Source organism: Chiloscyllium punctatum, chromosome 1 (genome assembly GCF_047496795.1).
Source record: "Chiloscyllium punctatum isolate Juve2018m chromosome 1, sChiPun1.3, whole genome shotgun sequence".
NCBI classification, from domain to species: Eukaryota; Metazoa; Chordata; class Chondrichthyes; order Orectolobiformes; family Hemiscylliidae; genus Chiloscyllium; species Chiloscyllium punctatum.
The window spans coordinates 157,959,692-157,982,591 of record NC_092739.1 but is presented as its reverse complement, the minus strand read 5'-3'; the positions used below and the strand labels follow the sequence as shown (position 1 = coordinate 157,982,591).

Here is a 22,900-nt window from a genome sequence, read left to right as displayed (position 1 = left end):
TTGCATTACTGCTTCTGCTATGAGTCCAGAGATCGGTGAGCCCATGGGTGTTCCGTTGATTTGTTCGTATATTTAGTTATTGAATGTGAAGTGTGTTGTGAGGCACAAGTCCAGTAGTTTAAGTATGCCGTCTTTGTTGATAGGTTCAACGTCCTGTTGTCTGTTATGTCTGTCCAGCAGGTTGGCTATTGTTTCTTTGGCTTGTGTTTTGTCGATGGAGGTGAATAGTGCCGTTACATCGAATGAGACCATAGTTTCTTCCTTGTCTATGTGTATATTTGTGCATTTCTGAACTGATAGCCAGACTACTGCGACCACTAGGACTCATAACAGCACACAAACCAACAGCCACGCTCAGACAACAACTCACCAGAACGAAGGACCTGATACCCAACATGAGCAAAACCAATGTAGTGTACAAAATCCCATGCAGGGACTGCACAAAACACTACATCGGACAAACAGGAAGACAGTTAACGATCCGTATACACGAACACCAACTAGCCACGAAACGACACGACCAGCTATCCTTAGTCGCCACACACACAGACGACAAGCAACATGAATTCGACTGGGACAACACTACCATTATAGGGCAAGCCAAACAGAGAACAGCCAGGGAATTCCTAGAGGCATGGCACTCATCCACAGACTCTATCAACAAACACATCAACCTGGACCCAATATACCGGCTACTAGAGCGGACAGCTCGAACTGACAACCGGAAGCGGCAGAGACAGGCCACTATAAATGCCGGAGGAAACAGCAAAGAAGCGCTTCACAGGAGGCTCCCAAGCACTGAGGATGTCACCTAGACAGGGGACGAAACGTTTGCAAGACAAATTCCCAGCTCGGCGAACAGAACCTCAACAATGAGCACCCGAGCTACAAATCTTCTACCAAACTTTGTCAATGCTGAGATAGACGGATTTTTAATCAGGAATGGAATCATGGATTAAAGAGAAAATGCAATAAAGTGGAGCTGAGGATTGTCAGATCAGCCATGATCTCACTTGATGATGGGGCAGACTTGATGGGCTGAATGGCCTATGTCTACTCTTACATGTTATCCCTGGAGCCATTTGTGTAAATCTCTTTTGCATCTGCATCTTTCTCACTCTTTGATGGCCACAACTGAGCACAATACTCCAGCTCAAGCAGAATTCTACAATTGTTTATCATTACAACTGGCTCTGAAGAGGACTCATTTTGGATTTGGAACATAAACTCTGTCCCTGTGTCTCCAGATACTGCCAGATCTGCCCCAGCACTTCCTGCTTTTAATTCAGAATTCAAGAACTGTTGGGCCTTAATCACAGAAAAAATACAAAGGGTATATATTTTATGTCAGCAACCCAAAACTCAGGAAAATATTCAACTATTTGGCTGTTTTCCCACTTTAACATTTCTGAATCAAATTAACATTGAGGAGTTCTTTTTTGTTTACCCACAAGTTAAATGTTCTTGTCTCGTTACCAAAATGAAACTACAATCATTGTTGGATCTCTTCCTTTGAGTTCTTTATCATCTGTCCTCTCTCACACTCTGTTAGAAACGCACAAATGAGACATGCTTAATCACCCTTCTTTCAGAAAGTGTCCAAAATACACAAGCAAAGACAAAAAGGTTCATTGACAAAAGTTTCACTTGTTTATAAGAACATGCAAACAACAAAACAAAAGTAGTCCACTCGCTCCTTTGAGTCTGCTACACCATTCAATATAAACATGAAGGGTAGCACAGGGGCTCATTGATTAACACTGCTGCCTCATAGCACCATAGCACCTGGGTTCAATTCCACCCTCAGCTAACTGCCTGTGTGGGGTTTGCACATTCTCCCCACGTCTGCATGGGTTTCCTTCCACAACCCAATGATGTGCAGGTTAGGTGAACTGGCTAAGCTACAGTGCTCAGGGATGTGTAGGAAAGGTGCATCAGTTAGGGGAATGGGTTTGGCTGTTAGGATGTTCGGCCTGATCGCAGCACCCCTGGGCTTATTTCATTTATCCCCACCTATTTTACCACAAAGTTTTAAGAAATTACTTACAGCACAACTGGCTCACAAAGCAGTTATGCTCCACAAGAGCTTGCTCCTATCATTTCTACATGTAGCTCCCTTCTCCATTTGTTTCTCCCTCATATCCTGCAATAGTTGACCCTTAAATGCATGCATTGTTGATTTCAACTGCATTCTATTCTGCATTCACACAACTACTAGTTACAGAATATCCTGTGTTTAGCGGAGTTGGCTGGATAGCTGCTTTATAGCACAAAGTGATGATAACAGCACAAGTGCAGTTCCTATGTTACCTAAGGGTCCCCTTCTCAACCCTTGCTGTGGTGATGATTCTCAGGTTAAGCTTAGCACCAATCTTCCTTCTGTAATGATACAGTAGAACTATGATCTTGCTTGCCTTTTATTAGTTACCATTGTATGTGGATGGCCCTTAAGTCTGGTCTTCCCTGCTCGAAGAAGCATCTTCTCCACACTTTGTTGCCAAATCCTTTCCTCATCTTAAAGACCTTTATCAGGATACCTCTCAATCTTCTCTTCTCGAGAAAAGAACTCTGATGTGTTCGATCTCTTAACATTTGCCTGTACCTGTATTTTTTTTTGCCACTGTTTGCCTATTCTTTACTTATCTATGCTACTTAACAGACTTAATCTGTCTGTATTGCTGACAAGACAAAGCTGTTCCCTGCGCCTCGGTACACGTGACAATAAATTCAATTCAGTTCAATTCATCTTTCCTGGTAAGTGTAGCATTTCAGTTCTTCCACATTTTAATCAATGTATTTGTTCATGAATTCTCCAGGGGCTCTGTATCCTTTACATAATACAAAGGCTTGAATTCTGTACACTACTCCAAGTACAGTCAAAGCAAAATTCTGTACGATTACAACATCTCTGCTTTCCAATCCAATCCTCCATAAGGAACTTTGGGGGGAAAGAGATCAAAACAACAGCACTTTAAAAAAGAAGAAGAGAGACAACAGTAGAGACCACATGGTCAACATTTTCACACAGAGGGTGGTGCGTGTATGGAATGAGCTGCCAGAGGAAATGGTGGAGGTTGGTACAATTATAACATTTAAAAGGCAACTGGATAGTATATGAATAGGAAAGATTTAGAGAGATATGGGCCAAGTGCTGGCAAACGAGACTAGATTAATTTGGGATATCTGATTGGCATGGACAAGTTGGACTGAAGGGTCTCTTTCTATGCTGTACATCTCGATAACTCTGACTCTAAATGAATGGCAGCACTGTTTACTTTTTTGGATGGCATTAATAATTTGCATTGTTGCTTTTAATGATTTATACATCTGGACACACAGACCATGCTGCTCTTTGAGCTTGTTTTGGCATTTACTGTCCAAGAATGTTTTAATTTTTCTAACTTATATCGGTCTCTTGATAATTACTTTCCCCTACTATAAATTCATCATTGCCTACCACTCGCAGTCCTTCATATTAATTACGTCTGTCATTTTGTCCCCTTCACCTATCCCCCAATACAATAGATTCAACTTAATGTATGATTTTGAGGAATAAGGACCATGTTTAAAGTTTAAATCAACCCTCCTACTACCTGGTGAACTACTATTGTAGTTCTTTATATTTTCTCTGTCTGTCCTCACAGGGAAATCATCACGCGATTCAGTCTTAGTCGTGGTTTGCTCTGAGGAAGCTCACAACTCAGACATGTGGACGAGTTCTCCATTTGTTTAATACAGATACTCAACTTCTCAAGTTCTGAATAAATTCACCTACGTATTTTGGTGTTAATTAATCCCTTACACATGGTTGGTGCCTTGGTGTTTATTCACTAAGTCAGCACAAAGAGAAGCAAAACACAAAAGTGCTACCAGCTACTGCTATTAACTGACCTAAACATTCACCCTTAGAATCTTGTAAAGAACATTGGTCCTTTATACCTGTGCAGACCACTGGAAACAGAGATCCAAATAGTTCAATCTTCATCCCTCACCTGGCCTTTCACATTTACGTTGGATATTTTGTCACCCCACTTTCCAATTACCTTTTGGAAATTGTTATCAAATCTGCTACCAACTTCCTTTCCAATAATACGACCGTAAGAATTAGGAACAGGAATAGGCTGTCTTGGTTCCTTGAGCCTGGCTCTGCCATTCAATAGGATCATTGTTGATCCAAAATTCCTCATGCCCACTTTCGTGCTCTTTCTCTGTAACCCCTGTTTTCCCAATGGATCAAAAATCAGTCTTTTTCAGCCTTAAATATACATAAGGACTTCAGCCCCACAGCTCTCTTGTGGCAAGAACATCTAAAGGCTCACAACTCTCAGAGAAGAAAGTCACCCACATCTCAGTCTTCAATTGATGCCACTTTATTCTGAGACTATGCCCCTCTGGTCCTGTGAGGGGAAACATCCTCTCAGCATTTACCCTGTCAAGCCCATTAAGACTCCTACATGTTTCAATGAGATTACATCTCATTCTTCACTGAGTAGGATCCCAAATGTTTTTAGCTTTTGGGTTGGGATATCTGGTCGGCATGGACGTGTTGGACAGAAGGGTCTGTTCCCATGCTATACATCTGTATGACTCTATGACAATCCCTTCATATCCTTCAACAGTGAACTCCAAAACAATACAACTCACTTAGTGAAGAGTGATTTTCACTCCCTCTTCCAAATTATCTGCAATTTGTGTCTTCTTTTTCCTTGTAGCTTCCCTAACTAATAGGGCTGGTTAGCACAGTGGTTAAAAACAATGACTGCAGATGCTAGAAACCAGATTCTGGATTAGTGGTGCTGGAAGAGCACAGCAGTTCAGGTAGCTATTTGGATGCTGCCTGAACTGGTTAGCACAGTGGGTTGGACAGCTGACAAAGCACGAGTAACACCAATAATGGGGGTTCAGTTCCCCATTGGAAAGGCTCACCTCTCCCATCACCTGAGGCATAGTGGTCACTGTCACTCTGTTATGAGAGACCTGACCTCGTAAGACTATGGCAACTTTACCTTTTATTTTTTTTTCCCTCATTTCAATCCTGCATAAATTTGAAAACCTGCATTTACCTTCCCTGGCATTCGAAGAGACTTAGAGCTTATCCAGTTGAGAAAATTCTGGTCCATACCTCAAGGAATTCACACTCTGGACAGTAAGTACAAAGACAACTTCAAAACTGGGCTGTATGTGGGGCCCTGAGATGTAATATTGAGATCCTGCAATCAAGAATCCTCCAATTAATTCGACCAATCAGTTAAACATTTAGGACCATTAGCTTGTCAGCTTATTGGTGCCTTTTCTCCCCACGTGATGACCACACTGAGGTTGTGCATTCGAGAGACAACAGCCTTGTCGAGAAACCATTTCTGCAGCTCAACACACAGTACCATTCAAGTCAACCAAGAGTCAGTCCCCCCACAGAGTAAATCCAATACAAGTGAGACTCACAAACAGCCTGAGAGATAGTTCACCAGTCTACTAGTGCAAACAGGTAGCAGGGAATCTCTGTGACAGGACAGAAAAAAAGAATCCTTATTGTGCATCATTCAAAGTTCAACAGGCTGGGAGTCAAGGACCCAGGTAGGAAAACCACTTCCCTTACCTGTCGATGATCACTGGATCCGAGGGTGTTTCATTCCGGTTTCCACAGCTTTTCTTGTCACAACATCGGCTGTAGTGGAACAGAAATTGGTGGAATGTTAACACCAACAAGGACAAAAACAAGATATCACAGAAATCCAGAAATAAAGACAGAACGTGCTGGAAAAAACTCAAAGGATCGAGCAGCTTCTATGGAGAGAGAAACAGAGTTAACATTTCGAGCCTGTGTTGGTGGTGGAGGCAGTGATTCTAAACTGTTTTGAAAGGAGCTGCAGCTTAAATGCTGTCAGCTGCAGGGCTATAGGTTGTGTGCAGGAAGATGGGATTAGAAAGGGCACCTGAGTGTCTTTGAGTCGGCATGGACAAGATGGGCCAAATGGCCCTGGTCTGTCCTGAAACATTCCTATGGCTCTCCACAGTCCAATGTGACTCTTCTTTGGCAACAGAAAATACAAGGAAATGTTGATGCACAGAGAGTGAGAAACCACATCAAAGATTACATTATACCCACAGTGATTCTCTAGAAGGGAGTTCAATGATTTTGACCCAGCGACACTGCAGGAACAGAGACAGATGATGTGGTGAACTTGCAGGCGGTGGTTTCCCCATGTGTCTGCTGCCCTTATCCTTCTAGGTGGAAGTGATCACAGAGTTGGAAGGTGCTGCCAAAGGAGCCTTGGTGAATTACTGCAGTGTGTCTGCCCTTATCCTTTCAGATGGAAGTAGTTATGGGTTTGGAAGGTACTGTCTAAAAATCTTTGGTGAATTCCTTCAGTGCATCCTCTAGATGGTGCACCCTGTTGCTGGATGTTTGTGAATGTGGTGCCAATCAAGTGTGCTGCTTTGGCCTGGATGGTGTCAAGCTTCTTGAGTGTTGTTGGGGCTGTAAGGGTACGCCATCACCTGTAAGTTCCCCTCCAAGCGTCAGATTGGTCTTCCTGGGAGTCAACCTAAGGAAAGCGATGGGCCCAGATGGTGTCCCCAGCTAAGCACTCAGATCCTGCACAGACCAACTGGCACAGGTATTCATCGACATTTTCAACCTCTTCCTCCTACAAGCTGAAGTCCCCAACTGCTTCAAGAAGACCACCATCATCCCCAGACCTAAGAAAGCACACTCAACATGCCTTGATGACTACTATCCAGTGGCTCTGACCTCCATAATCATGAAGTGCTTCAAGAGGCTGGTCATGGCCCACATCAACTCCAGTCTCCCAGCCTGACTCGATCCCCTACAATTTGCCTCCCGATGTAACAGGTCCCCAGTGGATGCCATATCCCTAGCCCTGCACTCATCCCTGGAACATCTGGACAACAAGGACACCTATATCAGACTCCTGCTTATTGACTACACCTCTGCCTTCAACACCATTATCCCCTCCAGACTGACCTCAAAACTCTGTGACCTTGGTCTCGGTTCCGCTCTCTCCAGCTGGATCTTCAGGATCCTGACCACATGCTGCAATCAGTGAGGATAGGTAACTGCACCCCCTCCACAGTAACACTCAACACTGGAGCCTCCCAAGGATGTGTCCTAGCCCCCTACTGTACTCTGTGTACACTCTCAGCTGCACAGCCAAATTCCAAATGAATGCCATCGACTAAGTTTGCTGATGACACTAACAGAGTAGGACGGATATCTAACAATGACGAGTCAAAATACTGAAGGGAGATAGAGGGCTTGGTCATGTGGTACAGTGAGAACAACCTCTCTCTCAACGTCGATAAAACTAAAGAACTGATCATTGAGTTCAGAAAGAAAGGAGGAGAGCACGCTCCCAATTACATCAACCAAACTGCGGTGGAGAGGTGGATAGCGTCAAGTCCCTTGCAGTGATGTTAACTGACAATCTGTCCCATGCAGATGTGATGGTCAAGAAGACACAACAAGCCTCTTCTTCCTCAGGCAGCTCAGGAAATTCAGCATGTCTATTAAGGACCCTCACCAACGTTTACAGATGCAGCATTGAGAGCATTCTATCTGGATCCATAATGGCCTGGTACGGCAATTACTCTGCCCAGGACTGTAAGAAACTACAAAGGGTGGTGTGCACAGCCCAGACCATCATAGAAGCCAACCTTCCATCCATGGACTCCATTTACACAGCTCGCTGTCACGGGAAGGTTGCCAACATCATCAAAGACCCCCCTCCCACCTCAGTAATGATCTCCTACAAGCAGAAGATACAGTAGCCTGAACACATGCACCAGCAGGTTCAGGAACAGTTTCTTCCTGGCTATTATTAGACTGATGAATAGACTCCCTAGCCTCAAATAATGCTGATCTTGCTAATGTTGATCTTGCCTAGTGCACACCCTGTACAATGTAATCTGTGTGCCTCTGTCCAAGTCTTTTTACAACCACCGGCCTGTACATCCTAAATGGTGGGCTCAGGTTCAACTCCCACCATAATTTATTTTTAAAATCCCATAGATGGTGAGAATGAAACTAGTGTTGTTTGTTGTTAAAAACCCAACTGGTTCATTAATTCCATTTAGGGAAGGAAAGCTGATGTTTTTACCTGGGTCTGGCCTAGTTATGACTCCACAACAACAATATGATTCACTCTTAACTGCCCCTCAAGCAAATCACTCAGTTTATGAGCAATGAGGGATGGGCATCAATTAGCTGGACTTGCCAGAGACACCCTTATCATTTCACAGTAAAAGCCCAACAGAATTACATGATATTCAAAGTCAAAGCAGTCTGCAGCTCTGAAAAAGCCCTTTTGGCCCATCACGTTTGCACCCGTTAAAAGCACCACCTAACTATTCTAATCCCATTTTCCAGCCCTTGGTCTTTAGCCTTATATACTTGGCATTGCAAGTGCACATCTAAATTCTTCTTTAATATTATGAGGGTTTCAGCCTCTACCGCCCATCCAGGCAGTGAGTTCCAGATTCCTAGCAACCCCTGGGAGAAAGCTTTTTTACCCCTCACACCTGCTCTAAACCTCCTGCCCCTTACCTTACATCGATGTCCCCTGGAGATTGAGTCCTCCACCAAGGGGAAAAAGGTTCCTCCTGTCTATCCTATTATGTGCCCCTCATAATTTTATACAGACAATAGATGATAGATGCAAGAGTAGGCCATTCTGCCCTTCGAACCGGCACCGCCATTCATTATGTTCATGGCTGATCATCCTCAGTCAGTATCCTGTTCCTGCCTTATCCACATAACCCTTGATTCCACTATCCTTAAGAGCTCTGTCCAACCCTTTTGCTTACACCTTTGCCACAAACTCAAACTGCTCATAACTTTAGTAAATTCCATTTTCGAACCACTTTCTTGGTGAAGCATTCTGTCCTGATGCTCGAATTGAAAACATTAGCGGCTATATTTACATCCTCTGGATTTTGGCCTCCTCAAACAAATGGGACCATCTCCCTTTACACCCATCCTGACAAACTATGTCATAACCTTAATAAGGTCATACTAAGGAAGAAAATATTTGATGAAAAACCACACCGGCTGATGGGGAGAGGGGTTACTGAGTGATATTGTGAGGGAACTGGATTAACATCAACAGAGATACAGTCAGTAACATAGTGCACCTTGGGGAGAACCTAATCAACCTCTCTTTGAAAGACTCCCACATTTCGAATGCGGATTTCCCTTAAACAGCTGCTCCCAATCTACATTCCCCAGCTCCTGTCAAATTTAGCACTCTTCCTTTAGGATCACTCTCGTCTTTGTCCACGAGTATCCTAAAACTTATGGAATTGTGATCACTATTCCCAAATTAATCCCCCACAGAAACTTCAACTACCTGGCCAGGCTCATTTCCTAACACCTTATGGAGTAACAACTTAAAGGAACTGGATTGACAACAGGAGAAATACTGTCAATAATACTAGGCACTGGGGAGAGGGAATGCTGGATAATTAAGCTGGGGAGCTGGATTAACATCAGTAGAGATACAATCAGTATCGGAGGGTGCTGGGGAGACTGGTCACTGAGTAACAACATGAGGAAGCTGGATTAACATTAGTAGAGATATAAAACAGAAATTGCTGGAAAAGCTCAGCAGGTCTGGCAACATCAATGGAGAGAAATCAGAGTTAATGTTTCGAGTTTTATTCAATTAGTAGTGACATAGTCAGTAACACAGTGTTCTGGGAAGAGGTGTCACTAGTAACAGTTTGAATAAACTGGATTAACATGAGTAGAGATATAGTCAGGAACACAGAGTGTTGAGAGATAGTGGTTACTGAGTATGAGGGAGCTGGATTAACATCAATGGAAGCACAGTCACTAACTTACAGCTATAGAAAGAGGGGTTACTGAGTAGTGGGGGAGATGTTTTAATATCAGAGTGATGTAGTCAGTAACACAGGGCAATGCAGAGAAGTTACTGAATGATGTGTGAGGATGATAGATCAACATCAATAGAGATACAGTCGGTAACACAGGGAGCTGGGGAAAGGGGTCACTGTGACGGGGCTGGATTAACAACAGTCGAGATACAGGGAGAAAGTGAGGACTGCAGATGCTGGAGATCAGAGTAGAGAGTGTGGTGCTGGAAAAGCACAGCCGATCAAGCAGCATCCGAGGAGCAGGAGAATCGGCATAGAACGTACGTTTCGGCCCCCGATGTTGACCAACCTGTGAAGCCAATCTGAAGCCCATCTAAACTACACTATTCCATCCTCATCTATAAGTCTATCCAATGACCATTTAAATGCTCTTAAATTTGGGGAGTCTACTACTGCTGCAGGCAGTGCGTTCCACTACTACTACTACTACTACTACTACTACGCTCCAAGTAAAGAAACTACCTCTGACATCTGTCCTATATCTATCACACCTCAATTTAAAGCTATGTCCTCTCATGCTAGCCATTGCCATCTGAGGAAAAAGGCTCTCACTGTCCATCCTATCTAACACTAGGATTATCTCATAAGTCTCAATTAAGCCACCTCTCAACCTTCTTCTCTCTCATGAAAACAGCCTCAAATCCCTCAGCATTTTCTCGTAAGACCTTCCCTCCATACCAGGCAACATCAACTAAATCTCCTCTAAACCCTTTCCAAAGCTTCCACATCCTTCCTATAACGTGACGACCAGAACTGTACGCAATAATCCAAGTGTGACCAAACCAGAGTTTTGTACAGCTGCAACATGACCTCATGGGTCTGAAACTCAATCCCTCTACAAATAAAAGCTAACACACTATATGCCTTCTTAACAACTCTATCAACCTGAGTGGAAACTTTGAGGGATCAATGTACATGGACACTGAGTCTCTCTGTTCATCTACACTACCAAGAATCTTACCATTAGCCCAGTACTCTGCATTCCTCACACTTTTCTGCATTAAACTCCACTTGCCATCTCTCAGCCCGGCTCTACAGGTTATCTGTATCCCTCTGTAACCTACAACATCCTTCGACACTATCCACAAGTCTACAGACCTTAGTGTCATCTGCAAAGTTACTAACCCATCCTTCTATGCTCTCATCCAGGTCATTGATAAGAATGACAAACAGCAGTGGTCCCAAAACACTACTATTAACTGAACTCCAGAATGAACATTCCCTGTCAACCACAACCACAACCCTCTGTCTTCTTTCTGATAGCCAATTTCTGATCCAAACCGCTAAATCACACTCAATTCCCATGCCTCCGTATTTTGTACAATAGCCTACCATGAGGAATTTATCAAATGCCTTACTGAAATCCATATACACCACATCTAAGGCTTTACCCTCACCCACCTATTTGGTCACTATCTCAAATAAGATTTGTGAGGCCCAACCTTACCTTCACAAAACCATGTTTACTATCCCTAATCAACTTATTCCTTTTCAGATCCTTATAAATCCTATCTCTATAACATTTTCCAACATTTTGCCCACAACCAAAGTAAGTAATTACCAGGGTTGTCTCTACTCCTCTTCTTGAACAATGAAACAACATTTGCTATCCTCCAGTCTTCTGGCACTATTCCTGTAGACAATGACAACAAAAAGATCAAAGCCAAAGGCTCTGCAATCTCCTCCCTGGCTTCCCAGGGAATCCTAGAATAAATCCTATCCAGCCCAGGGGACTTTTCTGTTTTCACACTTTCCAGAATTGCTACCACCTCCTCCTTGTGAATCTCAGTCCCTTCAGGTCTTGTAGCCTGTATCTCAGTATTTTCCTTGACAACATTGTCTTTTTTCTAGTGTGAATACTGACAACAAATATTCATTTAGCACCTCGCCTATCTCCTTAGACTCCACACGCAACTTCCCACTACTAGGAAAAAGTGAGGACTGCAGATGCTGGAGATCAGAGCTGAAAAATGTGTTGCTGGAAAAGCGCAGCAGGTCAGGCAGCATCGAAGGGGCAGGAGAATTGACATTTCGGACATAAGCCCTTCTTCAGGAATGAGGAGGGTGTGCCAAGCAGGCTAAAATAAAAGGTAGGGAGGAGGGACTTGGGGGAGGGGCGTTGGGAATGCAATAGGTGGAAGGAGGTTAAGGTGAGGGTGACAGGCCGGAGAGGGGATGGGGGCGGGGAGGTTGGGAAGAAGATTGCAGGTCAAGAAGGTGGTGCTGAGTCCGAGGGTTGGGACTGAGATAAGGTGGGGGAGGGGAAATGAGGAAGCTGGAGAAATCTGCATTCATCCCTTGTGGTTGGAGGGTTCCTAGGCGGAAGATGAGGTGCTCTTCCTCCAAGCGTTGTGTTGCCATGGTCTGGTGATGGAGGAGACCAAGGACCTGCATGTCCTTGGTGGAGTGGGAGGGGAATTAAAGTGTTCAGCCATGGGGCGGTTGGGTTGGTTGGTCCGGGTGTCCCAGAGGTGTTCTCTGAAACGTTCCATAAGTAGACGGCCTGTCTCCCCAATGTAGAGGAGGCCACCTCTACATTGGGGAGACAGGCCACCTACATGCGGAACATTTCAGAGAACACCTCTGGGACACCTGGACTAACCAACCCAACTGCCAGGGATGAATGCAGATTTCTCCAGTTTCCTCATTTCCCTTCCCCCCACCTTTTCTCAGTCCCAACCCTCGGACTCAGCACCGCCTTCTTGACCTGCAATCTTCTTCCTGACCTCTCCGCCCCCACCCCCTCTCTGGCCTATCACCCTCACCTTAACCTCCTTCCACCTATCGCATTCCCACCGCCCCTCCCCCAAGTCCCTCCTCCCTACCTTTTATCTTAGCCTGCTTGGCACATCTTCCTCATTCCTGAAGAAGGGCTTATGCCCGAAACATCGATTCTCCTGCCTCTTGGATGCTTCCCACTACTATCCTTGATTGGCCCTAATCTTACTCCATTCTTTTACCCGATATACCTATAGAAAGCTTTCGGGCTTTTCGTGATCCTATCCGCCAATGACTTCTCATGTCCCCTCCTGGCTCTCCTTAGCTCTCTCTTTAGGTCTTTCCTGGCCAACTTGTAATTTTCAAGTACCCTAACTGAGCCTTCATGTCTCATCCTAATATAAGCCTTCTTCTTCCTCTTGACAAGCGAATCAACTTCTTGAGTAAACCACATCTCCCTCGCTCAACTTCCTCCCTGTTTGGGAGAAAATTTGGGTGCTCGTTGTTGTGGTTCTGATCACTGAGCTGGGAGTTTGTGTTGCAGACGTTTCATCCCCTGTCTAGGTGACAACCTCAGTGCTTGGGAGCCTCCTGTGAAGCGCTTCTGTGCTGTTTCCTCCAGCCTTTATAGTGATTTGTATCTGTCACTTCCAGTTGTCAGTTCCAGCTGTCCGCTGTAGTGGCCGGTATATTGGGTCCAGGTCGATGTGTTTGTTGATTGAATCAGTGGATGAGTGCCATGCCTCTAGGAATTCCCTGGCTGTTCTCTGTTTGGCTTGTCCTATAATAGTAATGTTGTCCCAGTCGAACTCATGTTGCTTGTCATCTGAGTGTTTGGCTACTAAGGATAGCTGGTCGTGTCATTTCGTGGCTAGTTGGTGTTCATGTATGCGGATCGTTAGCTGTCTTCCTGTTTGTCCTCTGTAGTGTTTTGTGCAGTCCTTGCATGGGATTTTGTACACTACATTGGTTTTGCTCATGCTGGGTATCGGGTCCTTCGTCCTGGTGAGTTGTTGTCTGAGCGTGGCTGTTGGTTTGTGTGCTGTTATGAGTCCTAGTGGTCGCAGTAGTCTGGCTGTCAGTTCAGAAATGTTTTTGATGTATGGTAGTGTGGCTAGTCCTTTGGGCTGTGGCATGTCCTCATTCCGTTATCTTTCCCTTAGGCATCTGTTGATGAAATTGCGGGGGTATCCGTTTTTGCCAACAACAATCTCAGACAACAACTCACCAGGGCGAAGGACCCGATACCCAGCATGAGCAAAACTAATGTAGTGTACAAAATCCCATGCAAGGACTGTACAAAACACTACATCGGACAAACAGGAAGACAGCTAACGATCCATATACACGAACACCAACTAGCCACAAAACGACATGACCAGCTATCCTTAGTAGCCAAACACTCAGATAACAAGCAACATGAGTTCGACTGGGACAACATTACTATTATAGGACAAGCCAAACAGAGAACAGCCAGGGAATTCCTAGAGGCATGGCACTCATCCACTGATTCAATCAACAAACACATCGACCTGGACCCAATATACCGGCCACTACAGCGGACAGCTGGAACTGACAACTGGAAGTGACAGATACAAATCACTATAAAGGCTGGAGGAAACAGCACAGAAGCGCTTCACAGGAGGCTCCCAAGCACTGAGGATGTCACCTAGACAGGGGACGAAACGTCTACAACACAAATTTCCAGCTCGGTGAGCAGAACCACAACAACTTCCTCCTTGCCTGACAGGTACCTACTTATCAAGGACATGCAGTAGCTGTTCCTTGAATAAGATCTATATTTCAACATGACCCATCCCCTGCAGTTTCCTTCCTCATCCTATGCATCCTACATCTTGCCTAATCCCATCATAATTTCCTTTTCCCCAGCAATAACTCTTGCCCTGCCCCCAGCCTCATTCCTGATGACGAGTTTATGCTCGAAACATCGACTCTCCTGCTCCTCGGATGCTGCCTGACCGGCTGTGCTTTTCCTGCACCACACTCTCAAATCAGTAGAGAAACAGTGAATAACACAGGATGCTGGGGGAGTGGGGTTACTGAGTGACAGTGTGAGGGAGCTGGATTAATATCAATGGAGATACAGTCAATAACAGGGTGCTGGGGGAGAGGGGTTACTGAGTGACAGTGTGAGGGAGCTGGATTAATGTCAGTAGAGACACAGTTAGTAACACAGGGCACTGGGGAGAGGGGTTACTGAGTGACAGTGTGAGGGAGCTAGATTAATATCAGTAGAGACACAGTCAGTAACACAGGGCGCTGGGGGAGAGGGGTTACTGAGTGACAAGGCGAGGGAGCTGTGTGATACCATCGAGTCTATATCACAGGTCACTCAGTGTGAATCTGGCCTCAAGTCTCCAGTAAAATATACATACAGCCACCACTGGATTCAGTCAGGCCTACGGTTCAGGGACCAACGATGTAAGCCACCAAACGAGTCCCTGTCTGAATACAGCCCTCCACAATTTCTGCATTTCTTTTAGTTTTTTTTACACTTGGCAGACAGCATGAAATCAAGAGATTCTTTGAGACCAATTAGCAATTGGGGCACAGCAGGCTGTGTGTGTGCACAAACAGCCTGTGCTCGTGTGATAAATAAACAGAATGTTAATCAACTACTGGGTCTTGAGGAAGATCAAGGTGTCAAACCAAAACTGACAACATTTAGTCCTCCCACATTCCCCTGCGTAAGGAAATGAAAACCATGACAACAGTGCAAATTAGTGACTCGACCTGAAAATTCAGAGCTCTCCCTGTAGAATCTGTAAAAAGGTCAGCCGAGTGGATTTCATAGAATATAAGTTCCCTGATTAGGGCTGTTAATCCCGTCCAATCGGGGAACCCGGGCTGACAGAAACAAACAGGAGTGTCAAGCATCCGGTTCACTCTGAGAGCTGGCTCTGAGGGAGCTGGATCAGTGTCAAGGACGCTCCACATATAGATAAAGGGTGACTTGATGATGGGATACCGGCCTCTGTGGAGTTATTTCACTCCCACTCTTTAAGCTTTCAGCCTCACCTTCTCTGCAAAGTCTAAAAACAACTATTCACATTTGCATAGCACCTTAACACCACAGATCGGGAATTCCAAATCTTGGGACCTTAGTGACCAAAGGCAAGGTCATCAATGGAGGAACAATGATAATCAGGACTGCTGAACAAGGGAGGTCCTCCTGTAGGAACGCAAGGTTAGAGACAATAACAGGGTCAAAAAGAGGTCAGGCCATTTGATTTGGATTTGTTCATGAAATGTGGACCAACATTTATTCCCACAGAATGGGTAAGAGTTAACCACGTCACTGTGGGTCTGGAATCACAAATAGGTCAGATAAGGTAAAGATGGCGTTTTTCCCTTCTTACAAGATAGTAAAGAGACAAATAATTCTTTACAACAATCGACAGTGTCTGTTAGATAGGTACTGTCATGCCAGATCTTTACGGAATTCAAATGTCACCATCGCTCATGGTGTGATTTTAACCCACATCAATAGAATATCAGCCTGAGATTCTGGGTGGCTATTATTAATAACATGACCTCCCTTGTTCAGCATCATGAAAGCAAGAATGAGAATTTTAAAACAACACACTATTTGACTAACAAGCTTGTGTACAAATTGAGCATAGGAGTTATGAATTGACAAGACTCAGCACAAGGTAGGATACGGGCAACAGAATTTTTGGATGAGGTGATATTGACCTGTGGTCTGCCAGTGTCAAGGTACTTGCACATTGATACTGCGTTATTAAGCAGAGGCCCTGATCAAATTGACATCATTATTGAGACTGCACCTGGTGTACTGTGTATCATTTGATCCCCTTACCTAAAGAAGGATAGACAAGTACCACAGTGGGAGTGCAGTGGAGTTTAGAGTCATAGAGATGTACAGCACGGAAGCAAACTCTCCTGTCCAACTTGTCCATGCCGACCAGATATCCCAACCTAATCTAGTCCCATTTTCCAGCAATTGGCCCATATCCCTCTAAACCCGTTCATATTCATATTCCCATCCAGATGCCTTTTAAATGTTGCAATTGTATCAGTCTCCACCACTTCCTGTGGCAGCTTGTTCCATACACACACTGGCTTCTGCTTGAAAAGGTTGCCCCTTCAGTTCTTTTTAAATATTTCCCCCGCACCTTAAACCTAAGCCCTCTAGTTTTGGACTCCCCTCCACAGGGAAAAAGTCCTTGTCCATTTATCCTATCTATGCCCCTCATGATTTTATAAACCTCGATGAGGTCACCCCTCAGCCTCCAACGCACCAGGGAAAACAGCCCCAGTCTATTCAACCTCTCCCATTAGCTCAAACCCTCCAACCTTAGCAACATCTGGCATGGTGGCTTAATGGTTAGCCTCATGGCCTCACAGTGCTAGGGACCTAGGTTAAATCCTAGACTTGGACTGTTATCTGTGTAGAGTTTGCATATTCTTCCTGCATCTATGTGGGTTTCCTCTCACAATCAAAGGATGTGCAGGTTAGGTGGATTGGACATGGGGGCTACAGGGAGGGGGTCTGCTCTTTTGAGGGTTGGACTCTATAGGCTGAATGGCCTGCTTTCAAATCGTAGGGATTCTAAATGTTTTGTGCGCCATTTCAATCTACGATTCAAGGATGATCCTATGAAGGTTAAGGAACTTGGCACTTGTTTCTGGAGTTTAGAAAAATGAAAGGTGAGCCTATTCAAACTTAGCCAATTCTTCAAGGGCTCAACATGATGGATAACGACATGAATGGGGTTTAGGATCAGGGAACAAGAATAGGGGACAACCCATTTAATACGGAGATGAGAGGGCACTTCTTCACTCAGATGATTGTGAATAATGGAAAATCTCTAGTCAAAAAGGGAGTTCATTTTGTAAGCAAGCTCAAGACAGAAACCCGCAGATTTCTGGACCTTCAAAGATTTTAAGGGGCATGGGAATAACACAGGAAGATGGCATTGAGATGGATGATCAGCCATGATCCAAAATGGTGGAACCAAAACAGAAATTGGTGGAAAAATTCTGAAGGTCTGGCAGCATCTGCAGAGAGAAAGCAGAGTTAACATTTCAGGTCAAGTGACCTTTCGTCAGAACTAATGTTAGCTAGGAGAAGGATTGGCATTAATGCAGAAGAGTGGTGGAAGGGGGAGGAGTAAACAGTAAGTGGAAATGGAGCCCAAACGGTTGAACAGGCAAAGGACTGGTAAATGTCAGCCTGGAACAATGAATAGCTACTAGTGAGGTCTATACTTGCAGCTGATCAATGGGCTGTAAGTGGTAGCAGACCATGTGATGACAAAGCCTGGTGCATGAGTGTTGAGGTAAGGACAGGAGAGAAGGTGTTCAGGCCTTAAAATTGTTGAACGCAATATTGAGTCCAGAGAGCTGAAAGCACCCCAATGAGGAGAATGAGGTGCTATTCTTCCAGCGTGCGCTGAGCTTTACTGGAGCACTACAGCAAGCCTGGGACAGAGATATTGGCTGGGGAACCGGGTGGTGGGTTGAAATGGTAGATTAGGCCAAGGGGCTGACTGGTTTACCCACGTTTCTATGGTTTCTATGTTTTCTACTTTTCTATGTATCCCAACAAAAATATTAACTCAGTTTCTCCACAGTTACTGCCAGAAATATTGAGTACTTTCAGCATTTTCTGTTTCTACTGAAGTTGTTTTGATATCTCTGACAGATTGGCAGGCTTGGTGGTTGTACCAGTGTCAAGCCCTTTCCAGCTGTGGGTAATGATACCACTATCTTCAAGCTTATCTTTATCTCTGTCAGAGTACCCTCTGATCTCACAGCAGTAGCAGTTAATACTGTACATTCCTCTGCACAGAACTGGATTGAAGCTGTTGATTTGCCATTGAGAAGTAACATTTTCATCCATCGTTTCAGACTGTAACCTAGACCTTGGTAACTCTTATTCTACATATAAACCACCCAAAGCTCTCAGTTAGATTTTAACTGATCATTCACTGTCTGTTATCTACTGCTCCAAACCTTAACTGCCCAAACCTCTTGATTATGTACAAGCCTGTAATTCACTCTCTGATATCCATTGCTGCTGAAAAAAGCCAGGCAGTTAACTGTCATTCATCATCAATGGGTGCATTCATCATAGCAATGGCTCTATCAATCAAAATCCACTCGCCAAGCATTCTGCACTTTCCAATCTTGCAGTATAGATGTTTGGTTTGCCCTCGAATTGGTATTCTTTCAGATTGTCCTGATGAGTGCAAGGTAAGAAGCTTAAACAAAATTTGACTTGTTTCAGCAATGATCAAGTTCTGTATTACTAAGCAATTACATCAAATATTCTATTAACTAGCTGAACCCCTTGATTAGATCTTGCTGCAATTCATTACTGGCATTTTTTTCTCTATAGAGTAAACTCTGATTGGATTCAAGCCGATAACTTATGTCTGTAATTCTGTACATAAACCATCTGAAGCCCTGGATTAGATTCTAGCCTGCATTTCACTCTCAGGTACCCTTTATTCCATATATAAATGACCTGAACTGCTTAATTAGATTCCAGCTCACTGCTGGGTAATAGTCCTGACATAAATCATGGACTTGCCCACAGAGTTAACTTGTTCTTCAGTGTACACAGCTCTTGCCAGGTTATCGTTTAATGGAGTTAATTTTATGATGCTGGTTGTGTTTAAGATGCGCCTTTGCTGTGCCTTGATTCAGAAATTCAATTAGTGCCAGTAGTGAAGAGAATGTGATACAAAGGGTGTAATCCTTGTGGGAATATTCTATTTTTACTGTGTACCTGTCTAAATCTTTTGGGAATGTGATGCAAATGATTCGCACGTCCCAGAATAAGAGGTGTGATACAGAGAAACTGTAGATCCACTCTTCCAGTGTAGATTAATGTACAAAAGTAACAGACTGTCCCTTCAATTCCCTTGTTCTCTTTCTTCCTCTGATAAAACACAAGCACCACTTACTTGTTCTTTGTTGTTTCTCCTTTCTCTCTCTGCTTTCTTTTGCAATTTTTTCAACCAGTTATTGATGTGCCAGCTTTCAAACTCTGAATCTGTTGGCAATATTCCTGCCCTTGGGTCACAAAGTCACCAGGTTGTGGCTTGCATGCCAGGCTCTGTACTTTGAGGGTGAAATCTAGAGAGACACTTGCAGTGCAGCACTGAAGTGCCTTCTTTCAGATGAGGTGTGGCCCTGTCTGCCCGCTCATGGGGATGTTAAATATCCCACACAATGCTGGACAGGAGCAATGAAGCTCTGGTTGTACAGTCATAGAGATGCACAGCAAGGACACAGACCCTGCGGTCCAACTTGTCCATGCTGATCAGATATCCTAAATTAATCTAGTCCCATTTGCCAGCATTTGGCCGATATCCCTCTAAACCCTTCCTATTCATATACCAAACCAGATGCCTTTTAAATGTTGTAACTGTACCAGCCTCCACCACTTCCTCTGACAGCTTATTCCATACAAACACCACCCTCTGAGTGAAAACGTTGCCCCTCAGGTCCCTTTTAAAACTTTCCCCTCTCACCTTAAACCTATGCCCTCTAGTTTCGGACCCCCTTACCCCGGTGCAAAGACATTGACTATTCACCCTCATGATTTTATAAACCTCTATAAGGTCACTCCGCAGCTCCAGGGAAAATAGCCCCAGCCAATTCAGCCTCTGCCTATAGTACAAACCCGCCAACCCTGGCAACATCCTTACAAATCTTTTCTGAACCCTTTCAGGTTTAATTACCTTTCATCCTTCCTGTAGCATAGAGACTAGAATTATATGCAGTATTCTAAAAGTGGCCTAACTAATGTCTTGTAGAGGCACAACATGATGTTCCAACTCCTACACTCAATGCACAAACCAATAAAGGAAAGCATACCAAAAGCCTTCTTCATTGTCCTGTCTACCTGCAACTCCACTTTCAAGGAAATATGAACCTGCACTTCAAGATCTCTCTGTTCGGCAACACTCCCAGGACTTAACTATTAACTGTTTAAGTCATGCCCAATCAAAATGTAGTACTTCACATTTATCTGCCACTCTTCAGCCCATTGGCCCATCTGATCAAGGACCCATTGCACTCTGTGATAACCTTCTTCGCTGTCCACTGGACCTTGGCCAATATACAATCCTTAACCAATATCACTAAAAAGCTAGAGAAACTGGCTATTAGCATTTTGCTGCTAGTAGGAGCTTGCTATGCATAAATTGGTAGCTTGATTTTCGACATTACCACCAGTAATCATACTTCTAGGAGTATACTACCTACAAACAAAGCACAATGGAGAATCTTGAGGTAGTAAAAGCTTCCTCCCTAATTTTCATAGCATCTCCAAAGTTTAGAAGCAGGCTATTTGGCCCATTAAATCCACACTAACCTTCTGAAGAGCATCCCACCCAGACCCACACCAATATTGCAACCATACATGGCTAATCCACCAAACCTGCATACCATGGGCAATTTAAGCATGGCCAACCCACCTAACTTGCACATCTTTGAACCATGAGAGGAGGCTGGAGCACCCAGAAGAAACCCATACAAGCACAGGGAGAATGGGCAAACTCCATACAGACAGTTACGTGAAGGTGGAATTGAACCTGGGACCCTATTACTGTGAGGCGGCAGTGTTAACCACAGAGTCATCTTGTTTCAAGCTGCTCAGTACCTGATTCAATATGGATGATTGTATCAAAAAGACTCCTCAAGGGGAGTTGATGGCCTTGTGGTATTACTGCAAGACCATTAATCCCCAGAGATCTAGATAATATCCTGCCATGGTGGAATTTGTATTCAACAAAAATCTGGTATCATGAGTCTAATGATGACCATAAAACTATTGTTGGAAAAGACCCTCTGGTTCTCTAGTATCCTTTATACGGGATGAAAGCTGCCTGGTCTGATCTGTGACTCCACACCCACAGAAATGTGGTTGCCTCTTAACTGTCCTCTGGGCAATTAGGGATGGGCAATAAATGGTGCCCACAAGCTGTGAATGAACAAAACAAAATTCACTATGCACAACTAGGGATATGTTTTTCATTTTGTTCAGGGGATTTGGATTTTGCTGGAAAATCCTGCACTATCTATTGCTATTCCTCGAACCAACCTAGTGCACACGGTGCAGTTAGGGGGTTCCAGCAGTTTGAGCCAGAAACAGGATGGTTTTTGGTTTAGCAAGATTCCTGCAGATGCTGGCATTCCCAGGTAACAGCTGCCCTTGTTCTTTTAGGTAGGAGAGACAGCGGAAATACAGGAGGCTAAATCTAAAATCTGAGGGAGGCTTGGCAAATTGCTGCAGGTCATCTTGCAAACTGCACTGATGTGTGTCACCGTTCATTGATGCCAGACGAAAAATTGGGAAGATAGCAAATGGGGTTCCAGCCAAGTGGCTGCTTTGTCCTTGATGGTGCTGAGTTTCTTGAATGTTGTTGGAGCTGCACACATCCAGGCAAGTGGTAAGTATTCCATCACACTCCTGACATGTTCCTTGTGGATGATGAATAGTCTTTGAGGAGTCAGGAGGTGAGTTACTCACTGCAGGATCCCTAGCCTCTGGCCGACTCTTGTAGCCACGTTAGTTATATCATAGAATCCCTGCAGCATGGAAACCCATTTATCTGGCAAGTTCAATTCGGTTTCTGATCAGTGTTAACTCCCAGGATGTTGTAGTGAGATAATCAGAGATGCTGATGCCACTGAATGTCAAAGGGCAATGGTTAGAATTCTCTGTTGCTGGAGATAGTCATTGCCTGACATTTCTGTGGCACTTGCTGTCCACTTCATGCCGTATTTGGACACAACCCGCTTCAGTATCTGAGGAACCACAGATGGTGCTGAAGATTGTGCAGTCATCAATGAATATCCCCACTTCTGATGTTGCAATAAAAGGGAAGGTTGCTGATGTAGAATCTGAAGAGGTTTCGCCTTGGACATTACCCTGAGGAACTCCTGTAGGTGATATCCTGGAGTTGAGATGACAGGCTTCCAACATTCATGACCATCTTTCTTGTGCTGGGTATGAGTCCAATCAGTCAATAATTTCCCCTTCCCCCGTTTCCCATTGCCTCCAGTCATGCTAGAGCTCCTTGATGACACACTCAGTAAAATGTTGCCGAATTAATCAAATTCGTTGAAGACTGGCATTTGATGCTGAAGACTTCCAGGGGAGAGCCCAAGTTAATTGCCCATTTGGCACTCCCAGCTGAAGATTGTTGCAAATGCTTCTGCCTTATCTTTTGCACTGATGTGCTGGGTTTTTTCACCATTGGGGAGGGGG

General features: G+C 44.3%; 1 protein-coding gene across 8 annotated transcripts in view; it reads right to left on the bottom strand.

Moving 5' to 3' along the window:
- LOC140481361 (transcription factor COE3-like) overlaps window positions 1–22,900 on the bottom strand; it is a 485,497-nt gene that overhangs the window by 423,162 nt on the left and 39,435 nt on the right. For all 8 annotated transcript variants that reach the window (XM_072577432.1, XM_072577442.1, XM_072577459.1 and 5 more), the window contains exon 6: window positions 5,597–5,665. In XM_072577432.1, the coding sequence (XP_072433533.1) occupies window positions 5,597–5,665 (69 nt within the window). The remainder of the gene's footprint in view (window positions 1–5,596; window positions 5,666–22,900) is intronic.